Source organism: Haliotis cracherodii, unplaced genomic scaffold (assembly GCF_022045235.1).
Source record: "Haliotis cracherodii isolate W230 unplaced genomic scaffold, xgHalCrac1.p SCAF_9, whole genome shotgun sequence".
NCBI lineage: Eukaryota > Metazoa > Mollusca > Gastropoda > Lepetellida > Haliotidae > Haliotis > Haliotis cracherodii.
The window spans coordinates 28,834,305-28,861,984 of NW_027266343.1; the positions used below are offsets into that span (position 1 = coordinate 28,834,305).

Sequence of the window (27,680 nt, forward strand, 5' to 3'; positions counted from 1 at the left end):
CTGAATTTGTGACAGCTTTAAAATGACTGAAACACGCATAATGCCTAATTTATTTCGTCTTTGTGATATCCTTATTTGGACGCGTGTCTGAGCAATCCCCGTGAAGTCACTGTGTAGACCACAGGCTTGCGGCAAGTCGGCAGCTTCCAGAACTATCCGTGTGTGTACAAACTCAAGGATTTCGATTGTAGCATCTCCAGTAATATTTACTTGAACTTACATTTTTTATTCAAGTATGATATTAGACAAGGTAAAAAAATGTTGTTCTAAGGAGGATAATGTTTGAATACTGTGAGCATTCTGTCTTGCGTAATTTCCTTAAAAATGTTGAAATTTGGGCATGACTTTGACTCATTTCGGTATGTTTTATGTGTGTCATTTCAGTCTAAACGTTAGCTTTGTAGTCTAGGGATTTATTCATCATCTATTGTTAAGTTATTGTGTTTCACTAGAACGTTACATGTTCAGTTTCCAATGTATTTGTGCACCCTAACACAGTAGGTGATGTATGATACGTTCTGCCTACAGTCCCGATGTGCCTACTTCCCTACTTACATTATTGTAGGCACAAGTGGGACTACATGTATATTGTATCTCCGTTGATGTAAATGCTATGTCCAGAATGTCCGTATGAAGTACTACACACGCGCACACGCACACGCACAAGCACACACACGCACGCACATTTATATGTGTATAAACCGAGAAAAAATGTATATACTAGTCACTGTGTGCAGATCAGAAACAGAGATTATTAGATCATTAGCAGATTGTTTTTCCGTATCCTAAATATCGTGTGCTAGGGATGAAGATTGTACTGTGCGAGCCATTGGCGAGAATACTATTACATATTTTTTTACTTCCTAATATGACATTTACGATACGGAAAGAAGCGAGGGTAATAATCTCTTTTCCACGTATTTCTCATTCTTAAAACGATCCATGAAGTATATTTAGAAACAGTGTATGAATACAAGGTGCAATGTTTAAGTGAACCGCCCCTTTTATCATCTAGATCCAAAGGATTTGCTGCCATGTTTGTTTACTGTTACACCCATACATGGGGAAAGTCTTGCATATTAACTAATTGGTCACATCAGACACAAGTTTATAGACCAAGCAGACATTGGGCTTAAAAGTAGTTCCTGTCAGGTGAGTTCATTTGCATATTTAGCGGATCGTGAAACCAAGTTTACTGGAACGGTTTGTCAAATAGATGATACCGTCCATTATATGATAAACATACGTTTTCGTGTTATTCATACTATTAGGTCTAAATTATTGCTGCTTTATTGTGCTTGCATTGTTTGGTTCAGTATGGGAGAGTCCATCCTGTAACAGGTAAAACAGGTAGTCTACTCAGTCAAGCTCATTCATGCACCAGACAAGAGCATGAGACTGCACCGTGTTGTTTTCGTAGAGAGAAGAAGAAGAATATTCTATCAAAGTGACACCCGCTGTACATATAAAATGACTCACCCACACCGTCACACTGGACCCTCACCCACACCGTCACACTGTACCCTCACCCACACCGTCACACTGTACCCTGACACACACCGTCACAGAGTACCCTCACCCACACCGTCACAGAGTACCCTCACCCACACCGTCACACTGTACCCTCACCCACACCGTCACACTGTACCCTGACACACACCGTCACAGAGTACCCTCACCCACACCGTCACAGAGCACCCTCACCCACACCGTCACACTGTACCCTCACCCACACCGTCACACTGTACCCTCACCCACACCGTCACACAGCACCCTCACCCACACCGTCACAGAGTACCCTCACCCACACCGTCACACTGTACCCTCACCCATACCGTCACACAGTACCCTCACCCACACCGTCACACAGTACCCTCACCCACACCGTCACACTGTACCCTCACCCATACCGTCACACTGTACCCTCACCCACACCGTCACACAGTACCCTCACCCACACCGTCACAGAGTTCCCTCACCCACACCGTCACACTGTACCCTCACCCACACCGTCACAGAGTACCCTCACCCACACCGTCACACTGTACCCTCACCCACACCGTCACACAGTACCCTCACCCACACCGTCACAGAGTACCCTCACCCACACCGTCACACTGTACCCTCACCCACACCGTCACACAGTACCCTCACCCACACCGTCACAGAGTTCCCTCACCCACACCGTCACACTGTACCCTCACCCACACCGTCACACTGCACCCTCACCCACACCGTCACAGAGTACCCTCACCCACACCGCCACATTGTCCCCTCACCCATACCTTCACACAGTACCCTCACCCACACCGTCACACATTACCCTCACCCACACCGTCACAGAGTACCCTCACCCACACCGTCACAGAGTACCCTCACCCACACCGTCACACAGTACCCTCACCCATACCGTCACACTGTACCCTCACCCACACCGTCACACAGTACCCTCACCCATACTGTCACACAGTACCCTCACCCACACCCTATTTCTCAGACACCCTCACCTAAACCCATTCCTGCATCCATACCAACACTCTTATCCACATTATCAACCACGTCCTCATCCACGCCCTTACTCGCAACCACATCCTTTCCCACTTACACAAAAAGAAGCACCAACCACATACAAAGACACTAACAAAGTAACATTCCACTGTCACATATACACACTCCCAACTAAACAACACACATACACACACAATTAAACCCGAAAATACGAAACAAGCATACAGCACAACCTTACTCAACACAACTCGCAGCACCTCCACACAACAAGCACACACACAGAAAACAACAGAAACATGATCGTATTAGTACTGTGAGCACAACGGGAACTCACCGTTAGTTCGGAAACCATACGTCGAACCATCCCACCTTACTGACGATCGCTGCTTCTACAATATACACTACACCTCGCAAACAACGTATTTTGTGTGGCAGGCAGTTAACAGTCGGAAGCATATTACCTTTTTCTTGAATTTTCGGGGGAAATCAATTTTTACATAAAATCCCAGACCCCAGACAAATTACATAAAGGTATTTTCTTCCTGTGTTATGGATAATGTGTATTTGACCCATCCTTAATCAAGTAAGCATGCATGTGAGCTCCTGATACATCATAATTAACAAGTATATCTCCAATGACAACGACCCGTTAACAGAGAGAAACAATTTCACTTTTTAACAACTTGACACCAGAATATGATGTCTATGTCTTACAATTTCGGACCGAACTAAAAGTCATTAATAAAACATTCACAATCACAAATATCTTGAAATTCCCATACATTCTGTCTCTTGCCCAATGGTGTTGCTTAAAGGGGCACTGATCTAACGCAATTCCCCGGGACTGGTTGTTGCCTTTGTTATTGTTTTTTCCCAGTGAGTACCCGGATGTGGAGCAGAAATCTAGACTAGCTCGCGACCTCTGTTGCGCCATTCGTAAGCGCATTAGTCACTTTTATGGATACCGGTAGTAATAGGAGCGTATGGTCACATTGATCAACAAAATGAAATACAGTTTTCGAGATAAGGAAATGTAGGTATCTTTGTGGGTAGCATCGGTAATGGTGACGAAGTTTTGATAAGTCACTTGCTTGGTAATTTTGCGATTTTCGTTTACACTATTTTGACTTGCAACACAAAGTAAATATTTCACCTGAGCATTGCTTTTTTTATAGTGTGTATATTTTTTTTACTGTCAAAATGTGTAACATCTTTATTAAACGTCTAAATATTCAGTTATTTTACAAAGTGACTGAAACACATTTCCATCTGTATTATTATGATATCGAATTCCAAACATTTTGATGTTTAATGTCATCACCAAGAGACTGAAAATGTTACGTTGAAAAGTACATTTCTATGTTGTTTGGCTTCTAATCCTACATAACAATCTGTTGTGATGTTTGTAGGCCCTTTTGATCGTCTTAATCAATCTGGACAGATTTTTTAGTAAAAATGACTGAAATATTTACACATTTTATAAATTGCCTGAGAGAATCACATTTTACAAATTGACGGTAATCTATACACGCTTACAAAGGAAATGACCTGTGAAAACAACGTCTATCGCGCATTGAAGAATTTCCCAACCAAGAAGTAGAGAAACAAGAACGAATCGGTTCAAATGAAGGAAAACAAAATGCAAATACCATAATTACAACTTACCAAATTTATGTGTATAAATAGGCAGCTTCCTTGTTCGAGGAATGTATCCGTGAATATCCACACAAAGGAATAATATCCCACTCGTCTGCAGATATACAAAATAACTTATTCGATGTCACGTGTCTCTGTAACTATCAAATATTCTAAAAGATATATATCGTTTCGGGATATTATAACCAGTGTTCGTTTCTCAACTGATCACTTGGATTGTTTCAGGTGTTTCACATAGGTGTCAAGTCTCAAGGGTTGGCTGAGAAAGGCCACGTGACAACTATTTTCATTACGTCCACGGTTCCTAAAACATCCATTGAGTTTGATAACAATGAGCAACCAATCAACGTATTATCAGTTAACCCTTTGAACAAATTGTATGTTGTTTTTACATCGGCACTTCACGCCATGATATGAGTGTATTCCCTTTGTTTTAGTAAACCTAGACATGTAAACACTCACTTTTGACATATCAACTGTGCAAGATAACAGTGATTAATCAATCAACGTATTTTCTGTTAATCCTTTGATGACTAGGAACGATCCGTTGATTTACCAAAAAAAGTAAATCAACTGATCATTCATCTCTTGCTGGGCTGCCACGTGCATATTACATAACGCACATTTCACCTCACTTCAAACCTGGATTTAGATTGAATAATTACCCCAGACACAATAAATGCCAAATGAGAACCTTTGTCAGGTAATCTAGGTGGCGCTACCACTAATTGTACCTGTAATAAATTCATTAACTGAGCATCAAGTGAATGACGACAAATACACAAGTGTAGGGTTATACGAGAAAACGTGGATGACAACAAGGGAGTAGTAATCGTATTATCGACGCAATCCGAAATCAGATAATGCTTTCACTGCATGGATACTTTTTTTAGTATTAAACTATAACCATCTGGGGTATTTCCAAATGACGACTTCCGATGAGCTCCGCCGTTCTTTTTGTCTGTTTGTTTAGGCTGAAGAAATTAATTGACATGCGCCCTTTGTCGAATCTTTATAGATCACAGTTAACCAATCAGTGTTTATGCAAATATGCGTAAAACAAATATTGCCTCCAGCCTCCAAGTTTATTTAGCTGTCCTTGCAGACGGTAGCCCAGTCTCTGGTCACGCTCAGTTGCGTTGCGTATCATCCGGGTACTCACGGGGGAAAAAACAATAACAAAAGCAACAACCAGTCCGGGGAATGGCGTTAGATCAGTGCCCCTTTAATTTGGATGGCCCAGTGTAGTGTATTACTTGGTAAATATCGGCTCCATCTGGATAATAACGTTAACAACACGTGGACGGCACAGAAAGAGATAGCATCGTCTCTGTATCCGACACACAAACACTTGGAGTCGGTCAATATACAGGTGCTACACACAGAGGCGTGTCGCTCAATCAACACCACTCAAGTAGGATGGTATTATTCTCACAAATGTACTATTTTAAATAACTATGAACACGGGAACTGGCCTTGAAGTGATCTGACCCTAATTGACAATGTTGCGTGTACTTTTAGTTCAAACCTGTATTTTCCTTGTAAACAGGGGTAGGCGATCCTCGCCATGGTAGCATATTCCACGTGGCATATTCACGAACGTGTTTTGGCGTAGCAGTATTCACTTGCTTGACAACGACCCGTGAAGATGCGGGAAAGAATAGGTCTTCGGCACCCCGTGATTGCCGTAAAAGGCGACTATGCTTGTCGTAAGAGGCGACTAACGGGATAGGTTGGTCAGGCTCGCTGACTCGATTGATGCATGTCATCGATCTCAATTCAGTGGATCGATGTTCGTGATGTCAATCACTGGATTATCCTGTCCAGACTCGATTATTTACGGACCGCCGTCATATAGCTGGAATATTGCTGAGTGCGGCGTTAAACAGCAAACAAACAAAGCCTGTTTGATAAAGGTATTAGAATCTACACCAGACGTGATTTCAACCAAAACATGTTTGTTTTGTTTATTATTTTGCCAGATTATGTCCATTCATTGTGGTATGTGTAACCCGACACGCACACAAGATTTCATTCCTGTCAAAGTTAATGATGTTTGGAAACAGGCATCTGCCCTGATTCAACTTGTTAAATAGTGAGTTATATTTCAGCTATATATATTTCAGCATTTATCAGTTTCGGTGGGTTGATTGAACGAACAATGCTAGGTAGGAAGACACAATAACAGCCAGATCCCAGATGTTATGTACCTTCTTATGACAAGCAGGTTTTACAGTTACCTGAGTGAGTTGGGTTGAAGGTGGTTTTTAGCAGTATTCCGGTTAAATCACCTGTTAACCTAAAGGGGGAGGGGGGGAGCCTGATGCAGGTCTCAGACATTTACAAATTGGGAGAAAGCCAAAGCATGGCCTGACATGGCCCTGACAAACCTGGAAACATAATCGGGGCAAACAGGGACTCGAACCCATGATCATAGGTTCCTGGCTTGCCCAAGGGATGCATAGTGAGTGAGTGTGTTGGGCTTAACTATGCTTATAACAGTATTCCAGTTATATAACAGAGTGTCAGCTTAATGTGGGAGGAAAGCCCGAAGTGATGCAGATCTCAGATGTTTACCACTTTGGTGAAACCCATGAGCACGGGTATGGTGCTGACAAACCTAGAAACATAATCGTGGCGAACAGGGATTCGAACCCCCAATCATAGGTTTCTCTCTGCACTGTGAATCGCGGGGCCTTAGGCGACTGGGCCACCCGTGCCCCCTGGATGCATAGTGAATTGTGGTGCTTTCAAGACTGAGTCACCCATGCCACCTACAGTAACTAGATGGGTGACCCTCACCCTGACTGATCATGGCAAATATCTCATGAAATCATTGCATGTGTAGTAACTTCAGTTATAACAGCATTAATCCTTTTTGAAAAAGTGTAATACCAAAACCTTTTAAAAACCCAAACCTTACTGCGACATGTCCCCTAGACCCATGTGGCGAGAATGAAGCCATAGTACTTTAGCCATTTAACATCAGCGTCAGCTTGATGTGGGAAGAAAGTGTCAATTCCACTGTTGAGGAACCAATAGTCTGTGCAGCCAAGGGAAGCAACTCTACACAGCAAACTGCAGCAGAATTATAAGTGGAGCAAAAGTGTGAGTATGGGACACACATTTTGATGTAGTTTTCATTTCGGAAAACTTCAGCCTCTCATGTTTCTTCAATAAATGGACAAAAAAAAAGATCATTATTTATTTTCATACCACTTTCAATGTCCAAAGCTATTACACCTAATTACTTTACACTTACAAAACAGGCTGATGGAAAACCACTTTGCCTCCAAGGCAGCCAGACACATACATGAAATGTACAGGAGAGAATTTGGTCGTCACAACCACATTACTGTGGGAAATATTGCTGCCAACTTCAAACATCTTGATTGGTCGTGTTGGCACACAGTCACAGAGTTCCTGGCAGCAGGGATCAAAAGCCAGCAAGCGCACACCATTCCCGAATGGCGAGACGACGATTCGGCCATCTGTACTGAAGCACAACTCCTTAAGAAAGCCCTTTCCCACATTGGGTTCTTCAACATAATGCAATAACCTAGGTTTGTTTTTATGGACCTTATTGCTGAAGGTCCTATTGTGTCTGTTTGAGGCGCCCCCTGCCATTCTATTTCGTCCAGTATTTAAAACGAAACGCCTTCGGCCATTGTCAATTTGCCTTGAAGCATACTGATCATCTTCTGAAGCAGTAGGGTCCACAGAGTTGCCTCCCCTGATTAAACAGTTGCGTCGTAAGCTGATTTCTTCTTCTTCATCATGAGACAATGATCCTGATTCAGACAATGGTGACTCTCCAGAGTTATCTACCCTGTTACCTAGCTGCAGTCGATCCTCAAAGGGGAAGTTGAGGGAAGGGAACCGGTCAAAGTCTTGACCCTCGTCATCGTCCATGTCATCCCTATACACAACCTGCCCGAACCTACGGATGCTGGATGACAACAAGCTTCGGGACAGGATATTCCATCCTGACAAGTAATGGTCCCCGACACTGTTTGATGAGGAGCCTGGCTGGGCATCAGAAGCTTTGGAGGCGGCTTCACTCATGTCACTGATGTCATCTGATTCTGGATTTGATGCTGGACTGGGACTGGATGGAGCATCTGCTTCGCTGACTTCTTGTACATTGTGGATGCATGTCCACTGAAAGGAAATCAAACACACCTTTACAGTATTAGTCTGTAGCAAAGGGTGAGAGGATATAGCGAGTGAGTTGGGTTTAACCCTGATTTAACAGCATTCTAGTTATATCATGGCATGTCAGGTTGATGTGGGAGGAATGCCTGAGGGGATGCAGGTCTCAGACGTTTACCACTTTGAAGCCAAAAAAAACGGGTATGGCGCTGACAAACCTAGAAACATCATCAGGGCCAAACCAGATTCCAACCCACAATCATAGGTTTCTGGTGTGTTGCCCAAGGGACACAACTCTGCACAGCGAGTTGACACACCTTACACGACTAGGCCACCCATGCCCCTGAGAGGATGTGGTGTCTGGGTGCATTGGTTTTAAACAGTAGTCTGCAATATACAAATAAATACTGCTTGTAGATTCAAAAACATCAACAGTAAAGCATATACAATGTATAGTGTCACTGAACCAAATCATGTTGTCTGTGTGCGTGTTTAAAATTCTGAATTCTTATCTTGAGTGGGGAGGGTGTGTGAGTGATTTTAAAAGGGAGGGTCATATGCAGATCCTTACAAGGTTGTGAATCACCCTTAACATGTATACATTGTAAGTTTTACATATGTGACTGGGTTTACAGCCAAACGTAGCAAACGTGTTTGTTTTGGGAGATTTCTTGCATTCATACAGCACTTTATCAAACTTGGAACACAGTGAAACAAAGTCAAGCTGAGTACCTCTGATTCTTCATCAGCACTGGTATTCCTGGAAACCACACACCAGCCTTGAGGGTGCACCTGTAAACAAAAATGGTATTATTCAATCAGTTAAGGTTAATCCTCCTAGTTTTATCAGCTTAATGTTCAAAATGATGCAGGTACATTTAAAGCACGATCATTGTTTCTGGCGTGCCTAAAGGAGGCAACTCTGCTCAGTGAACTGCAGCGCCTGAGACGGATTGGCCGCCTTTGCCCCCTCATCTCTGCATGAAGATCTGAGGACACCAAAATGGGAGGTCGCGCTGGTGAACCTTAGCGAACTATCATGGATCAATCTAAATGAAAATGCATGGGTTTTGAACCAATCAGACGGCAGCATTCTAAACCAAATGGTTTATATTCAGAACTAGTCATTACTGTTCATTCTCAGAATTCAGATGTTTCTCTTAATGCTTCGCTTACTCGTATCAAGAATTCAGAAGCCTTGACATGGATTGCCAGAGTAGGCACTTCACCTGAAGCGCTCCTCCTTGGAGATTTCCACACATAGAGTGATAATATAAGGGTAACGCTTTTTTCAGAGCATTATCATTTGCAGAAACATTAGGTCTTCCGTTATTAGCTAAATAGGATGGAATTTGTTATCAAATAAAAAGAAACAACAATATCCGTTTTGAAACAGTACTGCAACCAACACGAATGTCCCTGACCCACCTTTACAGATATGGAAACATCATAGAACAAACCAGATGACGTCACTATTGAACGTGACGTCACCTTTCCCTATCCCTATGATGTCACCTGACAACGGGCGTGATAATGGCCCGTCGTCAAGCAATATGAGGGCATTATTGACCTTTTTCACACTTTCGCCATCTTGGATCGAAAACGAGGCTTGGAGAGCATAGCTCCATGCAGTGAGAGTCGCATCAGCTCATAGGGAACAGACAGCATGTTGTGCATTTCACTGATGGACATTTTAAACAAACAAAAAATGGTATCCTCTGTATCTAATACAGAAGATATTTCACATTAAATCATAAGGTCCAACTAAAATATGCCTGTAATACACTGGAATTAGCATTTTGCTGTCAGGATCCCAGAAGTGAATCGAAAGGTGCATTTCGAGATACGTATTTCAGAAATAGATTGTTTTATCATAACCTTGTCGGCATATAGATACAATGTGACAGTACATTCAATGACAGAAGTTTTGTATCGTAAATAAACCGCATAACATGAAACACGTCAGTGTACTTTTGCAAAATTGCTCAGTCAATGCGTGGCTTGGCGAACTCTAGATCAAGATTGAGATCATGTTTATTTCACGATTCATAGTGCTGTTTGCTGCACAATGCACTATCATTTTGCCATGAGTCCATTTGATAAAAGCCACTTTTTCGGCTAAGATTTTCATTTTAACATATTACAATGTTAATTATGAAAATAATTTGTGTGTCAAAATAAATATTAAGAAGGGGCAATAACTCTATTCAGTGTGTACAATGACAGATGATACTTTCAAACATCACTTACTTAACTGATTATTGCCGATTGAGATTGCATCGTGCACGACAAAAGTAATAATGTGTGAACTGTTTAAAATAAGTTAAAGGGAAACTAAAAATTGTCACAGTTTGTCCCGATTGCGTGCCTTGTTGACATCTCCATGTGTTTCATGTGCCATCCAGCCTTCACCTTCTGCTCTCCAAGCCTCGCTTTCAAACCGGAAGTAGCGAGGTGTGAAAAAGGTCAATAAAGTTACAGTGGCCTGCTCATTTCTGATAACATGCGAATGATAATTCTATCCATTTTAGCTATAATATCAAAGTAATGATTTATGAGACTGAGTTAACATCTGTCCCATGAAAAGCATCTGAACTCTACCTGGAGGGAAGCTATGACTTCAGCCTGGTTTTCTGCCGGGAAGTCGCTGATGATTTCAACTCGATTCCTCTTTCTCTCGAACACCTTATTGTACATCAGTGCGAGGCCACTGCTTGTTGGATTCAGCTGCATCAGACGATAGATGTTTGGTTCAAACCCACTGAGGTCATCTGATAACTTGGCTAGGTCAAGGTCGTGGATGATAACGAGGAAGCCCCCAGCGGTGGTGATGATGAGTTTGGAATTATCGGGCGTCAGCTTTGAGCGCATCAAGGAGTTGGAATAGAAGACCTTCTTACGAGTTGTAGTTTCAGTTGAGTAGCTGAAAATACAGCAGCCATTAGAAAGACTTCCTTCACATACTGTGGAACATACAGCAGAGATTGCTACACAATTTGAATAAATTACTGTCAGATATTTTATCCTTATGAATGTTGGAAAGTCTGTAAATCATGAAATTAATACATTTTGACCCACTCCTAACATGTGGCATGAAAATAATTCAAGTAGTCCTGCCTCCAACTATCAAAACAAATCACCAAACGATAAAACCAAGACTGTAGACATGATCTAATATGGGGGGACAGTAGCTCGATTGAATAACATCATTTGTCATTTTCACAAATTCAAATGCTTGACATGAAATCAAAAGCCAGACATTCCATAAGCGCATATTGAAATGAGTAATGTTAATATGTATTCCTGACAACTGATGCTGTTGTACTGGCATGTTCACTGCGTAGGTGAGCAGTGTTTCGCTTGCAATAATAAGTCATTAGGTTATTTGACAGGTTACCAAAACCAAAGATGCTGTCATAACAGCTGGATCAACTTGAGTAAACAAAACTGACCAAATCTTGACATGGAATTTGGTGAGGAACAAGCACTGTCTAAGACTGGCACTCAGTTACATTGTTTATGGTGAGCTTTGTTATATACTGTTAATGTGGAAAGTACTGCGAAAGCTGAGAGCGAATCACACTCACAAAAGTTTCATGACGCTGTTATTTTTGCAGACCAACAACAAACACAACAATGTATGGAGATCGAGTCATATTTCATTTATTCCCTTCCACACATTGACAAACCATCGTTAACATGGTTAAATATATAGTCCCTCACATCACGTTTCCTTATTACCCTTTGTCACTCAGTGTCAATAGTCTAATCAGTAAAGTTCACTAACCGGTCACATTTCATCAATTTCCTTACATAGGCCAGCCTTATAAAACTACTGTTATATAGACACGCCACTCCAACCTTCCTTGTCAACTACAACACATTTATCTATAGTAAAAAAAACACTGACTGACACCTTTTCATCACCCTGCTTCCTACCCTTTAAAAATAAAACATGGAAAAAGCAGCTTTGATCTTTGGTAGTCTCATCAGTTGGGTGTCGCGAAACTTTCCACACGTAGTTAAGGATATTGTTATCCACGAACGGTAATTTTATGGCACAAAAAATTCCAGATTTACAGTATGTCATTTTTACCTGTCGTGTGCAGTTTTCTTGACATGACAACCTACTCCAGTATGTCCAGTTACAAATGTGTCACTTTATTAATGCTAGCATTAATTTCAAGCTCGCTTTAATTTCACGATTTACAGAACATGAAATCTTTGAGGAGCTGGAAGGTTTCGCATTCACAAGGCCATCACATCAAGACAGTAATCCAGAGGTGTGTTCAGGAGGGCGGGCGCTCGTGATATTACGCGAGCACGCGTTGTTGAACTCGGCTAACCGCGCGAGCGCACACGTGTACTCGCGATCGAACCCAAGAGGTAGTTCGCCTTGTAATCAAAGATGGCGTCATTGAACATTGAACAAATGTTTGCCTTTGACAAGAATGGAACCGATGTCAAAAGAATAATCTTTTAGACTAGATCTACCATCAAAAAGTTATTTTTGCATTTTCAATATATTGACCCGTGATGATCAGGGAAGACAATAGGTCTTCCGCAACCCATATGTTTGCTGTAAGGATCGAGTGACTTTGGTGATGCATGTCATCGTATCCCCAATGCACAGATTGATGCTCAAGTCGATTGCTGGATTGTCTGGTCCAGCACAGGGACATGTAACTAATAATAAAAATAAACACTTTGTTATCATGAACATCCAAGTATGAACCCATCAAACTTGTGATGAAATTAAATGTGTGAACCTATGACACTTGTGGACAGGACTGTTTTGATCCCCAGGCGACGCCATTTTGGATGCTGTGCCGCGAGATGCTGTGTTCAGAGAGGCGTGATATTGCCTCACTGTACTCTCGTCTCTGGTAGGCAAACAAAGGTCTGTTTCCAACAATGCCATTTGTCTTCAAGTGTAGCAAGGACAAGGGACATAACTCTAGATTTATCATGCAAGGACTTTCTCTACGTCTTTTTAACTGAACAAATCTGCAAAATATTGATGTCAAATTGAGCATCATAAGTTTTATGGATGTTTTTTCAAAAACACTGAACAATCACAAAATAATTGTGTGTGCATGATGTGTCGGCAGGAAAAAATGTGTAAATTTGGATTATCTTCCAATTTTGAAGAACAGAGGGTCAACGGATATGTGCTCCAACAAATACAAATATAATGGCTTTAAGGGAATGCAACCCTTCAAATCAAGCGGAGGCACCCGAGACCACTGCACTATTTTGAATTCACTGCTTACTTGTTGATGTCCCAGGTGTAGACACTGCCATCAAACCCTGAAGTTACCAGAAGACCCAGACTTGAGGCATAGTCAATGTTCTTCACCCAGTTCGAGTGACCCTCCAGCGTCCGTATGCACTGCTGCAGGTTCCGCACATCCCATAATGCAACTGTGGAATCATCCGAACAGGTGGCAAATGTTCGAGTGTCAAGGAATCTGAAATGTGAAAACCAGCATGGTAGTCACGGTAAAAGTGAGGAGTGTTTTATGCCACAATAGTATTATTTCAGCTATATCATCACCAAAGAACAGCCTTCACACAATGTACTCATGTGGCGATTCCAACCTGGGTCTTAGGCATGGAAAGTAGAGGGTTACAATATATGATGAAGCAGGATCACGAGGTGTACATGGCGTTTTATGCACCCCACATTAGGTTTTATTATGCCTCAAAGTGAGATTGACCAATCAGAGAGCAGAACTACTGACCCCACATGAGCCTGTGTACTACATGTATCAGTAAAAATCCAAGATGGTTGATACTGACCAAATATAAAACCTTATACCATCAGTAACAGCCATCTTTCTGTGAACTCACATATTTCACATAGAAATGCTGGTACCAAATTTCGTTATTTGACACTGTTTTGTGTTTAACTATCATTAATTGTGATGTGTAAGGGCATTAATCTGTTTTTTAAATCACGTTCATGACTTTATTGATAAAGATTATAGTTAAAATTTTCAACAAGATTTGGCCTCTAAGGTTTGATGAGTAGTCTCCCTTTGACCTAGTCCTTCACCATGACTGTGGAATATATTTATTTTATGAAAAAAATAAAATCTAGAAATGCATACAAAAGCAAGTCTAGCCAGCTCTAGCTAGCCCTATTCCACATGTAATCAGCATAGGGAATTTTTTTTTATTTTTAGAGTCAAGAATTATATTATATTGTGTAATGTGTAAGATTTCAGAGACTAAATATTAGTCTACCTTTGACCCTTCAGGTCAACATACAGTTTCTGACATGTTTTAATGACATTCAAAAAGAGTTCAAACTAATTCAAAATAGATAGAAAACTGCTGTTCAGTTGAGGTTAACTTGTGCTATGTCACACGACTTTCATTGCGGCTCTTTACTTCGAAGTGGGGTATAACATGGATGGTATAAGGGATATATTCTGTCTCTCAGAAAACCATGTGCAACCTGACTTGTTCATGCGGGATATAAGGGATTGAGAAAATTATTTACCACCAAGGCTGGATACACATTATTTATCAAGATCATATGAACCAATTAGATCTCATCATTCAGACATGGAGGGATGATAATGGCTTTAATAACTGTCATACATAAGAAAAGTGCAAGGTAAAAGAAGGATCCCCCCCATTATTAGCTTCACTTCAGCAAAAGCAGCAGCATTATCACAATATACTAATGTTAATGGTAGGACTGATCAAACATTATTTGCATGATAATGAGTATATATTTATAATTCACAAGATTCCACACACTTATATGCTTAAACTGCAACACCATGTCTACCCCGATCAGAGTGGTCTCCAATGTTATTCTCAGCTCCCAAGAGAAAAAACAGCTCAAGCTGCATATGAGGCACTAGCAGGACAACAGTCACAATACCATCCCATCCTACCTGGTACCCATGCACTGCTATGTGGACAGAGACATATTTTAAACAAAATCACTTGCTTACTGAGACACAAAATTGGACTTGTGTTTCAGTGTGGGGCAGGACCGAAGCCCTAGAAACTTTCAGGATACAAACTGCCGAACACGGCAACCCATCCACCTACTCTCCATGAACAAAGTTGCTCAACATCGCCTGATTTGTGATCTGTCACCAGTACATGGCCCCATTGGACACACTTGTGTATTGAGGACATACCATTGAAAATTTGAGGAGGAACCTAGAATTTTCTTTTTTCAAATTATTTGTTTCAGAAAATACCAAAGAAAACAACTTTCAGACTGCACAGACACAAAAAAATAAGTTTGCTGGACATGTGAGATTTCCTGAAAATAACGAGCTGTGAAAAAAACATTGTTTGACTCCTCTTTTCAGAGAACAATTGTCTTGAAGCAGCGACTGAAAAAATCTCAGGACTCCTAAAAAATAATTAATGGCTGATCCCTTTGGGTCATGGTGAACTAATTACAATCACAAGCCCTCTGCATGCTCAGTGCATCGCTTCCTTACCTGACACAGTTGACACAGTCTTGATGGGCGTTGTCCTTGTGACCGACCAGGTTCCCATTGAACGGATCAAACATGAGTATACTCTGCCTCTCACAGGCTGCCACCAAAACCGACCTGAAACAGTCACCATGGATACCAGTTAACTGTCTATACAGTGAGTGGATAGAGTTTAACATTTTTTTTAATTTTAGCACCATGTTGGGGGAGCACACCAGAAATAGGCTTCACACATTGTAGCCATGATGAACCTTTACTATAACAATTTGGCTACCACAGCACCTGTGTCAACCTGTGCATGTCCATATGGAACTGGTTGCATCTCTGGAGAAATTAAGTGTTTTGTAGCATCTCAAGGATGCTGCAACATTAGATTAATTATTTACATATCTCTTTTCAGTGTTCGAAATTAAGAATTACTGGGTTCTTTGAGGTCTTCCCCTAAACACCATGAACATCCTAAATCACTTAACTTTTAAGGTGAGGACCCTTGACTTTCAGGTTTTATATTGAACATCTTTGAGTGTTTCTAAACCAAGACATAACAAACCCTACATGAGAGCTTGCAGCAGATGAATGTCAAAAACCATTGGTCTGATTTACCGACTGACTCAAAGTTTAGGTGCCAATCCTCACTGTTTGCCAAAACAAGAAACATGCTCCTGTCTGAATCCTGTGACCCCCCAAACCTTAAAGAAAATTGATCATTTCTCCCAAATATATTATCATGATCATGTTTATATATGGGTGGGATGCAATGTTATGCCAGAGACATTATTTTCTGCTCTTCCCAAACTTACCCATCAGCAGAAAAATCAAAGTTGAATATCCCTCCATGGTGACAGTGGTCCGTGTTCCTGTTGGGGTCCCAGCTGTTGACAGCTTTCACCGAAGAATAGAATGTTTTTGTGATTTTGCTTGTCTCTCCAGTCTGAATTGGAGATCCCGTCTCCCTTGACTGCAGCCACTTCCATGGCATGAATGTAGATGTTGGACAAGCTGGCTTAGAAAATCTAGAAGAATGGTACATTTGGCTTTTGTTTAAACACTAATCCCCGATGACAGTCATATCTCGATGGTTTCCTTCAGGATATTCCTTGCCAGCGTGGGTATCAATAAACTGTCTAAACATGTTAAATGGTTGTTGAGGAAAACTATTTTGGTCACAGTTTCAGTCAGTTGGTGACAAGGATGTTTGCTTCATGGCTAGTCTGTAAACAAAATACAATCATCATGAGAATCAGTCGACTATCAAACATAAACATGGACAAATTTGCAGTCAATTTGCAAACCAGATGCAAATGAGGCTACAAATGAGAACTGGACAATCCGTTCCCATGGAGATCTGTTCTCAGGTCATTTTCAGCGGATAGAAATTATCTAGAATCACTACAAATTAGCCCCTTACAGTAAGCCCCTTACATAAGTTACTAATGATATTCACATTTACTGAGGTAGCTGCATCCACTCACAGTTCACTACATGTATATCACTGATGATGGCAAACATACAGTAGTACTAATGATAATAACGACACACTAATGAACTGACACGCTCAGTGACATCTCTATAGTAAGCCATGTTCAATCTAACATAGTCCTCGTTCTCATTTAGAAATTAGCCTATATCCTTATGAAACGATACTTATCACTTCTGATCCAAACCGAAGTAGTCGTTGGGTCATGCTTATCATGATTGTAATAATCTAACTTTCGCTATATTCCCATTTATAACAAAGTTTACATGCCAGCAATGAACAATGTGCGAAAAATGTCTAAAAATGGCTATGGATTGGTCTGCAGCCCGTGTCACTGAAAAGTTTTACAGCGTTTATTACTTGCATGTAAAACTGAACAAACACGCATGAAAACAATTCCACGCAACCAAAATGGCTTCAACTGAGTATCAACATTGCATAATAAAAGCCTCGTCACCACAAAATCCGATGTTGACTTTGTTTAGTTTTCTCAGCAGATCGTCGGATGTACCCCGATGGAACAGTTTGGGAATTGTATCAATAAACATTATATTGGTCTGGATAAATGAAAGAATAAGACAGGAGAACGTTCAAAGGGCGGCTACTCCCAATATTCTCCAGAAGCATTTGTTTATTGGTAGGGTAGCCTGACATTTAGTCCAAGAAATAAAGTTATCTTATTTAGAGATATACATCTTCAAAATAAAATAATGAAATTCAAATGGTGCCCAGGAAATGCTTGATTACGTAGAGCTTAGTCAATCTGGACAGGCCCAAACATTCTAGGTTCGAGTTGGACTCATGTTTTTATGTAGGGTCTGGGCGGCAGACATTGGTTGGGTAAACCAGCAAGGGCGAGCACTAAATACTTGGGTGGTTGGTTCACACAAACGACTTTCTAATAAATAGAAACGTCAGCCTGAAACAAATGCCAGCCTTCTATAAAAAAATCGAGGATTTATGTGTCACATATAGCACTACAAATCGTTTCCTTTAATTATAGGTATTTGTAGTTTATGCAGTAAAACGCTTACGAAAGCGTTTGGTTTATGAAAGTCAAGATATAATATCCTTTTACTTGTTTCCGCATTATTGTGAGATTGCAAAGATTGAATCACGCGAACAAGTGCAATACGCCTACCTACAGGTAACATAACACATTTGTCATAACGCTTGCGTGGAATTTGAGTGGTTGATATGCTACCTTTGACTTTTCTGGTTCTACTATGATTCAGTCAGTCAGTCAGTCAGTCAGTCAGTCAGTCATAAGTTTGTTTACAAATATTATGAAGAGTGGATACCTTATAATGTATGTCTTTTCATTAAAACAAAACATGTACATGATGCATTTGCATAGATACATAAATGTACCATTCAGTTACATACACTTATAAAATTCATATAACACTGCACGCCCGAAACCTATTATCGGAAAGGGTTCGGATCCTGGCTGACGCCCTCGGTGTTAAACCTTGGATTCGGGTTTTAAATCTAATATAAACCCTCTGATGTGTTTTATCCTACATATAGCAGCTCTTTGTTCAAGCAGGCATATTCCTAGTTATGTAACAAATCTCCATCGATCAAACTGTCTGGTTGTTATCAACTTGCGTTCTGATGTGAGTTATGTAATATACCACATATATACACAGACAGACATACATTCATAAATGCACACACAAACCAAACACACACACACACACACACACACACACACACACACACACACACACACACACACACATGATTAGGAGTCATATGTGTAATTTACCCAAGTACACATATCAGCTGTGGGCGGTGAGGTAACAAAATGGTTCAAGCTTTAGCTCGTCACGCCGAAGACCCTGTTCGATTCCCCACATGGGTACAATGTGTGAAGCCCATTTCTAGTGTTCCCGCCGTGATATTGCTGGAATATCACTAAAAGCAGCGTAAAACCATACTCACTCACTCACAGAGGTGTTTATCCAATTACTACATATACTACTGTATATGCGAGTACACATACTTGTAGATTTGCACACGACAAGAGACACAATACAAGTTGATCTTAAATCAAATGTCAAAAAGAATATTTACGGGCAACAATACTATGGCATTCACACTGTAACATCATATACTACTCAAAACAAGTTAAAGAACACCCAAAATTATAACATTGTGCTTTGCAATACAGAGAATTTCAACATTCCCTTCATAGGTATAATTTGGATTATGACTTGAAAAAATCTCAGCTCTCTCTTATGATAAAAAACCACCCCAGCCCCCCCAAAATGAAGAAAACAACATGACAAACACCCCATCTCGTGGTATCGCTTTCTCGTCTCGCGTGATCGCTTTCCCGTCTCGTTCTATCGCTTTCTTGTCTCGTGCGATGGCTTTCTCGTCTCGCGTTATCGCTTTCTCTCTCGTGTTAGCGCTTTTTCGCGGTCGTAACTGAAGCGAGAAAGCGATGTCACCTCTCGACCACCATAGTAATGGCCGACTGAATTCAGTTATGTACGGGTCTCCGTGTGGTCGAGCGGACACGGGGTCGACCAGTGGTCGCTGGTGTTACACATCGATGTTATGATCGTCCCTTAACGATGACCGGATCCGCCGTTCATGACACGTCCCGGTTGCAATTCCTGATATTTCAACACCATACATTTTAAAGCGTTCACTCGTCACGTTGAAGACCTTGGTTCAATTCCCCACATGGGTACGTTGCTGGAATATTGCTAAAAGCGGCGTAAAACCATACCCACTCACTATAGCCTACAAATGCAGAGGGAAGTCAGGTTCGGTGACTTGGTTGATTGTATGTCATCAGATCCCAGTTGCATTGATCGTTCCGCATGATGTCCATCGTTGGACTGTCTTGTCCAAACTCGATTATATTTCAACGTAGCTGGAATATTCTTGTGTGTTGCGTTAAACAAGAAAACAAACAAAACACGTCGATTATGAAAATTAGCTAAGGTTGACTGAAGTGCCGTAAAATCTATCCGAACACTCAGTAATCCACGTTTGCACAGCACCTTTCAAGATTCTCGGATTTGTTATTTAAAGAAGAACAATCATGATACGTTCTAGTTAGGACCTTGACGAAATATGTTTTTTAAGATAGGTAAGCAAGACGTTGTCCGAAATACTTTTTCTGCTCACAGTGACTTAACGAATATATTTAATATTAGATATGTTCATGTAAACATATCGATAAAACCTAAAATCTGAGGATTTGCCAATTCCGGATACAACGAAAATGAGCATACAGCCAAATTCTAATCTAAATTAATATTACTGGATTTGTTGTATATCCCTGGTAGCGACCATCCTCGGTTATCCAGTGTAATATGTCTCAAGTTCATTATCATAAATACTCGGGATCGATCTTCCAGCATTGCTTCGTTTTCAGACCAAATAAGAGAGAAAAGAGAAAACCATAAGAGCCATATTTTAGATGGTTACTGTTTTCATTTAACTTATGTTTCTTGATATAATGGTCGTCTGAGGCGCCGCAAGTCTTGGACATGCCAGAAACCTATGATTGTGGGTTCTAATTACGTTTCGCCCCGATTATGTTTCTAGGTTCGTCAGCACCATACCCGTGCTCGTGGGTTTTACCGAAGTGGTAGAAGTCTAAGACCTTCATCACACAGAAGCTAAGTTCAAGTTAAAATTTATGTATCATTGTGAAGACATATTCCTTTTATTGGATCATTAACACGACGCTTTGTTTCATTAATAATCGATCTAATTAAAATTATATCTTTTATGACGATACGATACCTCTCAGTGTGAAGACCTCTCAGTGTCAAGATCTGAACGCCAAATCTAACTGAAGGCTGTGTGGATCCTTGACCCAATCCAATGTCAGCTTTGGCAAACGATCCGGCTCTAATTTTCACAACCTCGATTCGGAAATTGCGATTTTAATAAACGAAACTCTTTACAGAACACAAAACTCCTTCGATGGTATCGCATTTGGGGGTAGATGTCAAGGCGCTCAGAAACGACAGTGGATAAATATAATATCCACAACAATATAATCGTGCGGTCTTTCTTATTTACATTCGGAACTGTCCAATGAAACCATGGTCCTCACGTAGAGAAGTATCGTACCAGACTAAAATATATGATATATTAAAGAGATTTATTAATAAGTTGTTTTCTGTACATGTAATGTTTCATCATATTATTATAATAATCGTATTTCATTACTCGACATACCATTTATCCTTTTGCTTGGACTGCCGCCGTCTTGTATGAACACATATTAGTCAGCATATTAGAAGAACACTCGAGTCCACTCGCTCGACTTCTTCCACTGCCTCCATGATTTTAACAAACGTAATACATGTATGCAATATTCTGGTGACTAAAATATGTTTGGTCAAAAATCATGTGCATATTTTTCATAATTTTTTAAATACACTCTTCAAAAAAAATATTTGTGTGAGGTAGGAAAATACACTTATACGAGGAACCGTACAGGTATTGAGCCAAAATGTTTTGGAGAGAACACTTGATGATTTTTTTCATCTCAGTTATCGGTACATAGGAAAAGTCCACGGTGAAGGTCAGCTACCATCAATAACGCGTATGTCCCCCGTTGTAATCGATAGCGGCCTGACATCTCCTGCCCATGGAAGAGACGACTATGCGAATCACATCCTGGGGAATGGTAGCGAATGGTAGCCCACTCGGTCTGCAACGCAAAAGCCAACTGCTGCAACGTCTGGGGTTGTGGTTGACGTCGGCGTAGCCGTCTATCCAATTCATTCCACACGTGCTCTATCGGGTTCAAATCCGGGGATCTGGAAGGTCGGGGAGAACATCAACGTTGTTGTAGACAGGCTCTTGTGATCCGTGCTGTATGCAGTCGAGCGTTGTCCTTCTGGAATACAACGTTGCCGTTGGCTGCAATTAGGAGGACGTGTGGTAGAAGAATTTCGTTGATATTCCGCTGAGCCGTAAGATTGCCCTGGATATGGAACAAACCTGCCCTGCCATGATGAGAGATAATCGTCCACATCATAACGCTACCCCCACCAAACCAGTCCACTTCCTGTACGCAGTTTCCGGCTTAACGTTCTCCCCGACGTCTGTAGACCCGTGCTCCTCCATCCCCTCGACGGAGGAGAAATCTTGCTTCGTCGCTGAACCAGACATTCTCTCCATCGCAGTTGAGGCCATAACCTGTGTTGACGATACCAAAGCAGTCGTTGTTGACGATGTTGTCGACTCAATATGACGCGTCGAACAGGACGTCTTGCTCGCAGACATACTGCTCTTAAACGGTTTCGTACGGTCTGGTCGGAGATTCTGTGCAGTCTGGGTATTTGTTACGCGGTTGAGGTGGCTGTGGTCGTCCTTTCACGTAGGTTGCGCAGTCGGATGTAGCGATCTTGGGCGGGGGTGGTTTCTCTTGGTCACCCGGACCTTGGCCGATAACGTGCTGACCCATGCTGTTAAAACCGATCTCATAGCCTTGTGATGGTGCTGGGTGCTACATTGAAAACCCTGCCTGCAAGCGGCATATGACGTTGTTTCTTTGCACTTCTGTTAATCTTGGCATGTTGTTGAACTGTCACTATTCGATTGACGCATATGCCAATACCGTTCATAGTGCCCCTGCACGTGCAGTACGAGTAGCTCCACGGCCCTTTTGTTAATGCACTGGGTGCGTTTTTCCGAATCGTATGTGTTTCCCGACTAATGGTTTGCATGTCCTTGTTGTGATCATTTTGATCCGGGAAATTTGTCACTGACACTATAACACATAAAACCTCTTCATTTTGCACCTCTTGGTCCGCTAATTTTGCTTTTATGACCAAAAATATCCGTATTGCGTTTCTTTTTTTAAAGAGTAAATTCAACTCGAGAGGGACACGCTGGCGTGTAACTTTTGCCAAATCTCTCTGTCCGCTTGAGGCAAGGAACTGTGGTTGGTAATGGAATGATAGATTAACCGTTAGCAACAAATTCGTGGTATTATTCTTTAGCATATCCATCTAAACAGCCGGCCAAACGGATTGGATACACCCTTGTTTGATGGGGACTCTAATGAAACAAATAAGAAATGGTTAATCGATGGTTATGTTTTTGAAACGGGTATCACAGTTGTCTGTTTTCAGCCAAGTAATGTTTTGATAACGTTTGTAATTTTTGGGTCCAATCCAATTTTAAAGAATATACTTTCATTTTCCCTGCAGGTTACCTGCATCTATCATTAATCCCAATGTCCCATGCTACACCCACTGGATTCCATTGTGAACTTTGGGCCTGTGTTCTATCGATAGATTAACTGATTGATTGTAAGGTGCACAATATTTTTCTTTTTAAATCTATTTATGTCATGGCGGGAGATTTTTCAATATACACCATGCCATTTTTAGTTTTTTAAACTTCACATTTCAGGCGAAATGTCCTGCCTGCCTGCCTGCCTGTGACAGATATTTGTCTGTTTGCTACGTAATATATGTATGTTAAAGTCATAGCAATAGATCTCTGTCCTTATTAGTTGTTTATCTTCAAGATATGAAATGCTCTCTCTCGTTAATTGATGTGCATCACACGACGAATGAAAATCATTTTGTTTTCTCACGAAATTGAAATGTTACTGTAGACTCTTTACATTGAACTATTTATTAAATAAAACATGTCTAAAATTGACCGCAAGATGTGACCAAACACGATAACAGCATCATGCTAATATTGTCTGACAATATTTGTCCAGTGTTGATCTGACCGCTGTGTCGACTGGTCAAGGTGAGAGTTGTTGGCTACTCACAAGGTTAACGCTGGACTTGGCGCGTCTGCTATACATCCAGGTGTTATACTGATCGTGTAGGTATTACCTCTCTTGGAGGATCTACCTTTGACATTGACTGCTTTAAAGGATGACACTGTGCCATGATGCGTTGCCCATTTCTTGATTCCTCTGACATTGGCTGCTTAAAGGGCGACACTGCGCCATGATGTGTTTGCCAGTTCTTGATCTAGACAAGGTTATTAGTGACCTTCTTGAAGCTGAGACGTTGTTTCTGTGTCTTCAGGGCAATCATCACCAGCACCACAGATACTAGTGTACACTATCAAAGGACGTGGTGGAATAAGGGGCCATTGTATTTGGTCCGATGGAAATATCAAAGTATAAAGTTGCAAAAATCTTGAAAATATTAGTTGCAACTTATGAGACAAATTCAATTTGCTGACAACTAGATTTTGTTACACTTCCTAGGGTTTTCACTGATCAAATATACAAGTATGGAGAACATAAATAAAACTGCAGATTTCTTTTACCAGAAGAGAAAGTCTAAGAATGAGTAATCCGTGACCCAGGGTGACGATTTCACCGCATGTTTGATCTGTTTGATCTGTTATCCACGGGTCATGTTCAAATATTAGATCTACGCTTCCTCAAACTATCTAAATCACTTTAACTTCTTTCAGTGGCATTTAGAAGTTGGTGTGATGAAGTAAGACAAGTTCTATGGATGAACAACTTCTTTATTTCATTTCTGGTCTCCCTCACCGTGAAAATTCTTATTATAAGGCTAACGTCTTATTCAGGTACAGATTCTGTCGGACAAAAAGCTTCAAGCACACTTCAAGCCAATACATAGAAGCTCTGATCGTCTCATGTTATACTCTGAAAATAGTTAACAAAACTATCGTTGTTAAAAGACGATGTATGTTCAGAGATCTTCTTGGGGTCTTTGCCGGGGTAGCCTAGCATTCGCTCAGCGTCTAAGAACAAGGATCGATTCCCCACATTGGAGCAATGTGTGAAGCTCATTTCTGGTGTCCCCCGCCGGAATATTGCTAAAAGCGGCGCAAAACCATACTCACACACTCACTCACTCACTCAAAGATCTTCTTATGTTTGTCTCTCTCCACATATTCCGTTGTGACGTTTTCATAACTTAATGTCATACATGTGGTACCTGGGTCTCTGTTTTTTCTGAAAATCTCCTTTGAGCATGTCAGCATTCTCACAATCACGTTTAAGGGACACACAACTAAGGGTTGCGTTATTTTGTCTGTCACTATATTACGGATAGCGTGTCCCAATGGCAATGTACGATGACGCGTGTTTCAATGATTGACAGTAGGATTGATTTCAATTTCCCTGTAAACGTTTATATTAAATAATGAATCAATAATTCATTCTTTTACCCACTCCTGTCTTCCTGACAAATGTCAATCAAAGTACTTCCGTGTTAAGAAAAAGCATTATGATCAGCTTATTTTCTGCTTATGATATGTTGAGATAAAATACCTTTGTTATATTTGCAATGGCTCTAATGTGTTTTAATAATCAATTAGATAGACTTTAAGCGGATGTTACAAATCAATCGGTTTTGCAGGCAATGATGATTCTTTCCCGTCCTGAAGGCGGAGAAGTGTAGTGGTTACTTAAATATTGTAGCATGTATTTCGCAAGTTCGGTTTACAGAACTTTAGAAAAACGTAGTTACAGAAGCGAAACATATAAATCATGCCCATGAAACGTTAATGCTATTTTTTCCAGCATTCAGAGATTTTGCAAAATCACCTTCATGTAGATTATTTGCTGTATCTGAATGTTTCAGATAATTTACTGCCGTTATTAAACCCTTAATGTAATAATCCTATGTCGTTTTTTCCTCAAGGACACGTTTGCCTATTTCCACGGTCTGTGCAACAGAACAACTGTATTCCGGAAATCGTCATCAACAGCATAACATATTCCCCAGGAATCGAATTAAATATTTTATGTTTTGAATATTGTTAATGAATGATGAACATCTGAGATCACAAGTAATATGGCTCACTGCCACATAGTACCAAACTTTTGATTGTTGTTTGGGCGCTCATGTTCGCTGAAACTATTTGGATTTGTGTTTTCATATGTCAATTAAACCCAGTCCCTCGTGGTTGTGTGTTGCAATTAGTTGTACGAACTGAAGTTGTATACAACTCGGCATGCACACGGCGTCGAGTTGCATGCAACTTTGATCTCGCGAGATCTCTGACCAAAACATATACATGTGACATGTATTTCAGCATTGAAACTTACTGGGTGAAAAGATATTTAAGCGATAACCAAATTACGAGGGCTGGCCGAAAAGTTCTAAGCCTAAGTGGGATATCTCAATCGGATTGAAACAAACTTTTGCCACCAACAAGTACAATCATTTAATGAATCATGGACATAACAACTGCAACTGTGTTATTATTGTCTTTGTACCAGACCATCTTGTGAACCTACCCATTGAAATCACCAGAAATGGACAAAACTGGCTATAGGGCAGTCATCAAGTACCTGCAACTGAAAGGGCTAACGGGCTACGGAATTCAAGCGAGGCAGAAAGAGCCTTGACGATGACCCGCGTCAAGGAAGGCCTTCAACAGCAACCATTCCGGAAAACATTACCCGGGTGCATGACATGGTGATGGCTGATCGACGATTGACCACTCGACATATTGCCAGTGTTGTGGGCATCTCTCATGAGAGGGTTGAGCACATTATCACCAACGAGTTGGGAAAAGTTTCTGCAAGATGGGTGCCAAAGCTCTTGTCGGCGGATCAGAAACGCGTCAGATTCCTGACCTCCCGTGACAATTTATGCCGTTTTGAAGCAGATCCCTATTATTTTTTGGCCCGATTTATAACCATGGATGAGACCTGGATTCATCACTTTCAACCAGAAACCAAAATTCAGTCTAAACAATGGAAGCATCCGGAATCACCAGCCCCCCAAAAAGTCGGTTCCTTCTGCTGGAAAGGTGATGGCTTCAGTCTTTTGGGAGTCCAAGGGTATTCTGCTGATTGACTATCTTGAAAAAGGCCAGACTATCAATGGAACATATTGTGCTGACCAACTGAGACAGTTGCGTGAAGCTATCAAAGCTAAGCGACGGGGAATGCTCACTAAAGGAGTCCTGTTCCACCAAGACAATGCTCCTGTTCACAAATCGTTGGTTGCCATGTCAGCGATCCATGATTGTGGCTTCGAACTCATTGACCATCCCCCTTATTCACCCGATTTGGCCCCGTCAGACTTCCACCGGTTTCCCAAAATGAAAAAGGAACTAGCCGGTCGCCATGACGTAAGACATCACGACCGGTAACCTGTTTTCACAATATTGCCTGTTCACTTTTAGCAGTGCGCGGGATGTTTATTTTTGTGCCATTTTGACTTATTTTGGCATATGTAGCCCTTATTATCATCTGCATTTACAATATTACAACTAAATGCCTCAATTTGCCAAGTGTAAAAACAATGTGATTATATATTATTTGAGTATGTGCATCTATCATTATTGTTGGAAGCTTTTATGCTTTTACCACATATTTTTTATTTGTGCAGGAAAGTGCTACCATGTTATACGATTGAGTTTTCTAAAATACAGCTACCCTTTTCAAATGGAGCAACTGTATTGAG

The 27,680-nt window shown here is 41.0% G+C and overlaps 1 protein-coding gene across 1 annotated transcript; it reads right to left on the reverse strand.

The window, feature by feature from the left end:
- Positions 1–7,385: 7,385 nt before the first annotated feature.
- LOC139452517 (DDB1- and CUL4-associated factor 10 homolog) lies at positions 7,386–17,811 on the reverse strand. The gene is made up of 7 exons (XM_071234024.1): positions 17,723–17,811; positions 16,589–16,999; positions 15,792–15,905; positions 13,590–13,787; positions 10,918–11,239; positions 9,049–9,108; positions 7,386–8,325 (listed from the first exon to the last, which is right to left on the reverse strand). The coding sequence occupies exons 2-7, from the start codon at positions 16,816–16,818 to the stop codon at positions 7,423–7,425; spliced, it is 1,827 nt and encodes a 608-aa protein (XP_071090125.1). The 5' UTR covers positions 16,819–16,999; positions 17,723–17,811; the 3' UTR covers positions 7,386–7,422.
- Positions 17,812–27,680: the final 9,869 nt, after the last annotated feature.